Source organism: Pseudophryne corroboree, assembly GCF_028390025.1.
Source record: "Pseudophryne corroboree isolate aPseCor3 chromosome 3 unlocalized genomic scaffold, aPseCor3.hap2 SUPER_3_unloc_60, whole genome shotgun sequence".
Taxonomy (NCBI): Eukaryota; Metazoa; Chordata; class Amphibia; order Anura; family Myobatrachidae; genus Pseudophryne; species Pseudophryne corroboree.
Genome location: NW_026967553.1, coordinates 299,079 through 307,245, shown reverse-complemented (window position 1 = coordinate 307,245; position 8,167 = coordinate 299,079). Strand labels below are relative to the sequence as shown.

General features: G+C 43.9%; 1 protein-coding gene across 1 annotated transcript; it reads right to left on the bottom strand.

Moving 5' to 3' along the window:
- Positions 1 to 1,847: 1,847 nt before the first annotated feature.
- Positions 1,848 to 6,512, bottom strand: LOC134984541 (oocyte zinc finger protein XlCOF6.1-like; the record flags this gene model as incomplete). Its single annotated transcript, XM_063950102.1, has 2 exons — positions 6,299 to 6,512; positions 1,848 to 2,845 (listed from the first exon to the last, which is right to left on the bottom strand). Coding segments are annotated over exons 1-2 (1,212 nt in total), but the record flags the coding sequence as incomplete, so codon positions are not given.
- Positions 6,513 to 8,167: the final 1,655 nt, after the last annotated feature.

The following is an 8,167-nucleotide window of genomic DNA, read 5'->3' as shown; positions in this document are numbered from 1 at the left end:
AGTGGACCCATCTATAACCCATGGTACTAAAAGGAACCCCAGCATCCTCTAGGACGCAAGAGAAATATCCTTTAAAGCAGAGAAATAATTCAGGTTATGTTTCAGTTATGCAGGTAAGTAAAACATACATCTCAGGAGCTACAAGCCTATGGGGGTCATTCAGACCCAGCCGCAATAGCGGCCCGCAGCAGTTTGCTGGTGGTGGCAAAATGCACATGCGCAGCAGCCAAGCAGACACACACATTGTGGCCACATCCCTGAGGGGTAAATGAGGCTGGCCAGGACCATTTTCTGGGGGGTTGCGTGACGTCACATCTGCGTTCATATCTGATTAACCCCATATAAGCTTCCAGGGTGCACCTCATATCTCATCTTTTCCAAGTTACTACAAATTATATGACATCGGTAGCAGCACTACTTTCAGGATTATTACACAGAACACACATAAAGGCTGTCACAGCAAATAACAGTAACACATACAAGGGATTAATTAGAAATAAGGAAGCATAATCATTAAGTCCAATTATCAACTGATTCTGTACGGAACCCATACACCTCTTTACTGTCTCCAGCAGCCCCTGGTACTGTACTGCGGCCACCCGTCCTGTCTCCCCCCACTACTGCCACCTGCCCTGTCTCCCCTGACACCTCAGCGCTGATTGGAGACAATATTACCTATGTAGACACTGCTCCGGCAGCCCTCACAACTGCAGAGGTGCCACCTACCCTGTCTCGCCCGACATCTCAGCACTGCTTGGGGAATTATGATACTGCTGGTAACAGTCCTTCATCTGCAGATGGAACCAAACAGGGCGCCGCTTCTGGTACCTTGGACCCTGATCATGTAGGCCTGGGAGAGCCAGTAAGCAGATTATGTAATAGTCACCATCTTACAGGCAGATGGTGCAGGAAGCAGATAATGGGTGTTATGTGGCAGGAATGGGCTAGTTAGGTAACAGACTGGCTGCTGCATTCTGTACAAGTTGTGCAATTCTTTTGCTGGGAGACCCAGGTAGAGGACATTGCAGTAGTCTATGCATGATCCTACAAGTACATGTATGACTGTAGGTAGATCTTCTGAGGGAAATAAGTGCTGGAATCTGGCTATGTTCCTCAGAGAAGGATCTGATTGTGGCTGATATTTGATGTCTAAGGGTGGAAAGTCGGTTGGGAGGGCTCTGTTTTTTCCTGTCTATTAGATAGGAAAAAACAGACACCTGACTTTTCAAACAACTGAATACCCCCTAAGTGTCACTCCGCCATCCAGGATACCAAGATTCTGCACAGGATCAGCATTTTGTTACTCTGAACCCCCAAGCGTACAACTGGTTGATTTGCAAAGCTGAGCTGTGGACTTGCCCTTTGTTGGTGAGCTTCTATCAGAAGGACCTGTTTCAGTAGGACCGAGTCACAGCCAACTGGCATCACCCAGACCTGGAGCTCAGCTAGACATTTAGGATTGGTACTCAATACCCAAAGCAAAAGACAGGTCATCGGCATAGCAGTGGTAGATGAGGGCACAACATCTGATTATTTCACCCTGCTGTAGCATGTATATTGCAAAATTATACAGAATCTTGAGGAACAAAACATGGCAATGACATGTAGACTCCAGAAGATTAAAATGGGTTCTCACCTTAGTGATGTCTATTGTGTACAAGAGCTTATTTCTCAGAGTATGGGAATGGCCTCTCACCTGTGTGACTTCGCTGATGTCTAACGAGATCTGATTTGTGTGCAAAACATTTACCACACTCCAAACATGGAAATGGCTTCTCACCTGTGTGACTTCTCTGATGTGTAATAAGATCTGATTTCTGTGCAAAACATTTCCCACACTCAGAACATAGAAATGGCTTCTCACCTGTGTGACTTCTGTGATGTATAACAAGAACTGATTTGTGTGCAAAACATTTGCCACACTCAGAACATGGAAATGGCCTCTCACCTGTGTGACTTCGCTGATGTGTAATAAGATCTGATTTCCATGTAAAACATTTCCCACACTCAGAGCAAGAAAATAGATTCTCACCGGTGTGAATTCTCTGATGTATAACAAGATCTGATTTCTCTCCAAAACATTTCCCACACTCAGAACATGGAAATGGCTTCTCACCTGTGTGACTTCTCTGATGTTTAACAAGATGTGATTTCTGTGCAAAACATTTCCCACATTCAGAACATGGAAATGGCTTCTCACCTGTGTGACTTCTCTGATGTTTAACAAGATGTGATTTCTGTGCAAAACATTTCCCACATTCTGAACAAGAAAATGGCTTCTCACCTGTGTGACTTCTCTGATGTTTAACAAGATCTGATTTCCGTGTAAAACATTTCCTACACTCAGAACATGGAAATGGCTTCTCACCAGTGTGACTTCGCTGATGTGTAATAAGATCTGATTTCCGAGTAAAACATTTTATACACTCAGAGCAAGAAAACAGATTCTCACCTGTGTGAATTTGTTGATGGGTAACAAGTTGTGATTTCCATGCAAAACATTTCCCACACTCAGAACATGGAAATGGCCTCTCACCTGTGTGACTTCTCTGATGTCTAACAAGATGCCATTTGTAGGTATAACATTTCCCACACTCAGAACATGGAAATGGCTTCTCACCTGTGTGACTTCGCTGATGTGTAACAAGTTGTGATTTCCGTGTAAAATATTTCCCACACTCAGAGCAAGAAAATTGCTTCTCACCTGTGTGACTTCTGTTATGTCTAACAAGATCTGATGTGTGTGCAAAACATTTCCCACACTCAGAACATGTCAGTGGTCTCTCCCCTGCCTTACTTGTCTGATGGGTAATAAGCTTTGTATTCTGTGTAAAACATTTGGCATCTGTAGAGCAGGGAAACACTGTATCTACTCTCAGAGTTGTACCAGATGCACCAATATCAGAGTGATCAGGAGAACATTTCCCAGGATCAGAGGGATCAGCTGGTAGAGCTGGATGTATAACTGGGGTAATGGGATTATCTCCTGGAGAATCCTGTCTACTGTCATTATCTTTTATTTCACAATCCGGAGAGAACATTAGATGTCTTTCTGAGCTATTCCTGCTTGTGTGTCCATCTGCTGGAAATAAAATACATTATGGAAATGTGACATTTTCTGTAACAATATTAATATTGTAAACAATAGAAGAAGACAACTCTCCTGGATACTTAATTGTAAATGTGTGTAAATATTAAATCAAAACTTTGAATGAAGGCTTTATAATATTGTGTCTCAGACTATCATTGTGTCCACCTTCCTGAGAACTAAGTAATAAGGATGATGTTTGTACGGTAAGTATGATACAGAGAATTACATTTCAGAATCTATACAGCTGCTGCCATACTTCTGCTTCTCATACGTGTGCTACTGGCAGCAGTGAACATCTGAGTGAGAGTGCAGGGAAGACAGCAGAGTCTGATGAGAAAGAGATTGGATCTGCCTTTGAGGGGATGTACCACACCTGTCACTCCTGTTAGTATATAAAATAATAAATAAGAGGGGTGTGGTCCATCCAGACATGCTTTCTGGAGATCTCACTAAGTGGCTTCTTATCTACCCTACCTGATAACTCAGAGGCCGCTGGGACCAAGACCCAATCTATTAAGTCCACCACTCCTCCTGCCCTAAAGCCGCTCACTCCGGGCACCGTTCACTGCCGCAGCCTAGTGACACAGCTGAAGTCACGGGCTGTATTCAAAGGCTAAGTGTGTCCAGTCTTTCCTGCATGCTCCAGCCACCTGACTTGGAGGAGCTTTTGCCTCAGGCGGGAGTACTTGCTCTCCAGATAGCACGGGTGCGCAGCTCCCGCTACTGCTGGGGACAGAACTGGCTGCCCACAGTCACCGGAGCCCGGTGGTGTTATTGGGAAGGGAGGTGGCTGCCATTTTGGATCTTGGTACCCAGCCATTGCATGCTTTGCCTTCAGTAAGGTTTAAAATTGATATAAGCTGCTAAATAAGTGTCCTGACGGCTGGACCGGGGTCACTACACTAAATTGAAGCATTTGCCTGGAGGTGAAACTACCTTCTATTTATATGGCACCACTATCATCTACTTCCTCTCAGTCTACATGCAGAGCCCAGTATCAAGTATCGTCTGAGTACAGCTCATTACACTCCGATTACAACTTCAGAGTGTATTATTTTGTGGATTTATTCACTGAATATATTTTGCCATTTGTGTCTCACTGTGCTGAGTACTTCACGTCTGTGATCACGCTGACCTCTAGTGGAATTTCTCGCTCATTACGGTGTTATTTGAGTTGTATTACATCATGTTGTTACTTGAAATTTTGGCTCGGATACCCCCGTCACCCCGACTAAGAATGTCATTTTGAACGGAGTCATCTTGATGTAACCTCCTGACAGCTTACTACTGCTCCTTTTAATTCTACATGGTTTGTATTTTCCTATCTCTGAGAGGTCAGTCTTTTTGGAGCCGGCTTACCATGCCTCTAAAAAGGTTAAAAGGTACCAAAATCGGCCTCCCCTGTCCATCCCTTTGGTACCTCAAATTCAGGTGGTATTTCTGAGATCGCTATATCATCTGCTTCTTGTTGTCAGACGCACAGACCAGCTGTAATGGCTGAAGACGTCTTAAGACACTTAAGATGGTCCTGTTACTCTATGTTCTATACATTCTGTTATCTACATTTAAGGACTGAAATAACCTCAGAACTTAACTCTAATTCAAGCTTTGAGGTCCGATATCAGAGGTCCGAGATTGGCACTCGTACAGACTAAGATAAAAGAGATTGATGCGTCGCACAAAGATCTGATTTCAGCACGACACCCTTCAGGAAAACCCGGTCTATTTGTGATAAAGTCATTGATTTAGAAGACAGGTCTAGGAGAAATAATATCAGAATAATGGGCGTTCCGGATTCTGCTACAAATGCTGAGCTTTATGATTATGCCACGGTACTCTTTTCAGAAACTTCCACCGAAGGCTTCTGCCGCGGACCTTCTTATTGATAGGATCCATAGACTCCCAAAGTCCAAACAGGCCCCTATCCAAGCACCGAGGGACACTCTGCTCAGGGTACACTTTTTTTCATATTAAAGAACGCATTCTACAGGCTGCTTTGCCTTCCTCATTCACCGGTGAGTGCCTGGATAATCTGCAGATATTTCTGGATATTTCTCCTGCAACGCTGGCCAAAAGGCGTCTATTCCACCCAAGGAAATGTACAATACAAATGGGGCCTTACTACTAAGCTTATTGTAATGCGAAACGGCGCCTTCACAGTGATACCTTCACCCGAGAATGGCCCTGCTATTCTGAAAAAGTGGATCATTCCTGTTGGCAGTCCTTCATGACACTTTACCTAAACCAATCCCGGAGGAGTTTTTTACATCTTGAAGTGATATGATAAAGGAGTAAGACTGTTGCAGACACTCAGAGTTTGTTTCCTAATGTAACATGTGGCAACTGGGACTAAGTTACTGGGCATGGATCTATTTTTGGGCCAGATTTATTTGTTCTTGTTATGGGTTTAAAATGTGTCTGTTTCTCTTTATTTCCTGTGCTATTTAATTGCTATATGGTATATGGACTGATATTCTTTCCAGTGTTACGTTTCGTTATACCTTTCTAGAATGTTTGGGTGTTTAGGCAAAGCATGACTGATTCGTCTAACATCCTGTTGCACTTATAACTGTGTTGGTAGTAACAAAATTGGATAACAGAAGGGGTTCCTGAACTTTACCTCCTTTGGTTATATTGAGATTAAGAATAGTACTATGTTATGCTACAGTATATTTGATACTTCTTTCTACAATTGTTGCTACGATGACTATATTTTGCACTCTCGTATGGCTACTTGGGGTAGTCGGTGGGTTTCCCTTTTAGGCCCGACCCCACCTTTTTCTACCTTTCTGTCAAGGTACCCTAGTGACGGAATCTCTAGCTCCTTTATGGATGCTATTTCTGTTCATCTCCCATTTTTGTTCCCTATTTTATTGTTTCTGTTATTTGATAGTTTGAAGTATGCACATGCCCTACAGACTCTATTTGTTAGGCGCCGCGTTGCCCGGCACCTAGCAACTAGGGACGCCGTGCGTGCTGATCCGCCGGGACCCTAGCAACGCTGGGACGCCGTGCGCGCCAGAGCCACCGGGACCTTAGCAACGGGGACGCCACAGGGGGATTGCGTTCCCCGTTGCTGGGTTAATTAATTAGTGTGCACACATGTTTCTCTGGTCGTGCAGCAAGGCAGCTGCACGACATTTATTGTAATCCGGTTCCGTACTCTGATTGGAGTATTCCCTGCTAAATGCCTTCTCAGGATCTCACACAGACGCCGGTGATAGTGTCCTGCATGCTGCTCATGTTTGGTGAACGTCTGTTCCTGGTCTGCTGTGCCCGGTCGTTCCAGTCCTCTGAGTTCCTGAGTCTTGGTGTTTGTCATCTCATCCTGGTCCTCAGTTACCTGTGACAGTCTATAGAGGATCTCGTTTGGTTTCGTGAGTGGCGGCTCTGCCGCGTGCTGCGGCCTTGGCCGCTTCATATTGTTTTCTGGTTTTGGAACATTTGCGGAGGTATCCGTTTCCACAGTCCTCTCCGGTACTCGGCGGTGCCGTGTAGGAGAGTGGACAAGTGGAGTATTTTGGTTGTTCTTTTCCCTGGCAGTAATCCGCGCATACTTTAGTTTTAGGTTTGTTAGTAGCCCCTGGCCTTGTTGTTTAGTTAGAGGGCCCCTTGTTATCACCCTGTATCGGTTCACTCTTTGTCTCTCATTAAGACCTGAGGGGGCATCGGAGTTGGGCAGATGTAATCTGCCCTTCAAACTCGGCTGCCATGGGCCGAAGCAACCATAGTCTCACAAGAGTATACTGACAGCACGGGCGAGACAACAGAGATAGGGTGCCAGGGGCTATTCCCATTCCTTTCCCCATTCCCAGCATTACGTTCTGGTATTCAGGTCCCTTCATATAAGATCACCCCAGACCTGAGTATTAGAATCATAACACTATTGGACTTTACACAGATAATCCTAGATGTTTCATACCATGATCTGATCTCTCTCTATCACGGTGACATTTTTAAGACTTAATTTAAAAGGTCTCAATTCTCCTCATAAGAGACGTCTTGCAATAAAATATTTAGCTGACCAGAAGGCGGCGGTGGTAGCCATTCAGGACTCACATGTTCCATTGCACTCTCCCCCTCAGTTTACCAATAACTACCCAACATGCTATATCTCCTGTGGTGTAGCCATCCTTTCTAATAGATCCTGCCCCTTTCACCTGGACAGCAAGTGGGTGGATTGCACTGGTGGATATTGGATTCTAGTTGGGAAGATTCATAATAAATATGTCACCCTCACTTCTCTCTATGCCCCTCATGCCAGACAGCCCCGATTTCTTAAATTTTTTTTTTTTAAAAGCTACAAGAAATTGCACTTCTCCTTATGGGAGATGTTACTCTTCTCCAGACCCTCATCTTGATAGATCTTCCACTACTGATGAACAGACCAGTAATGTCGCCCGTTCCTCAGCTTCCTCATGCTCCCTTTATTAGCTGAATTTGACCTTTGACCGAGTGTGAATGACATAGTGAGTGGGAAAAATATACACAGGTTTTAGGCTGGCTGATTATAATAAATATATCTTCCTATTATCAGCATCTCAGATGGAAACTGTCTAGTAAGATGTTTGAGTTATTGTATTCATAAGTAGGTGAAAGTAGACAGTTGTCCAGGATAAGATAAATGATGTTCTACTGAAGGACTACTGCACCCAGCATCACACACCCTGAATGTAATATCTGGAAAGACAATCTTAGCGTATCCTTGTAGGGTATAAAGCCTAGAGACTTACACATAGCAGGCTAGTTCTGATTGATGCTAGGTCTGTCTGCAGCGGATATAGACTTCTATAAACCCACCTCAGTTTAATACATTCAGACAGAGTTATTAAAAAGGGACCTTGAGGGCAACTGAACTATATTATTTAAACTACTTAATCGATGACCATCATCTAGGACAGATCATGAAACATCTGAGATAAGAGCCGAGTATTCCAATTTATTCTTGCTATTACTGTAACTGAGTACAACTTGTTATTTGCAGGTTTTCATTGTTGTAATTTAGAGAAATAGGATTTTTGTTACCTACTGGTAATTTTTTTTCTCGTAGGCCGTAGAGGATGCTGGGGTCCATAT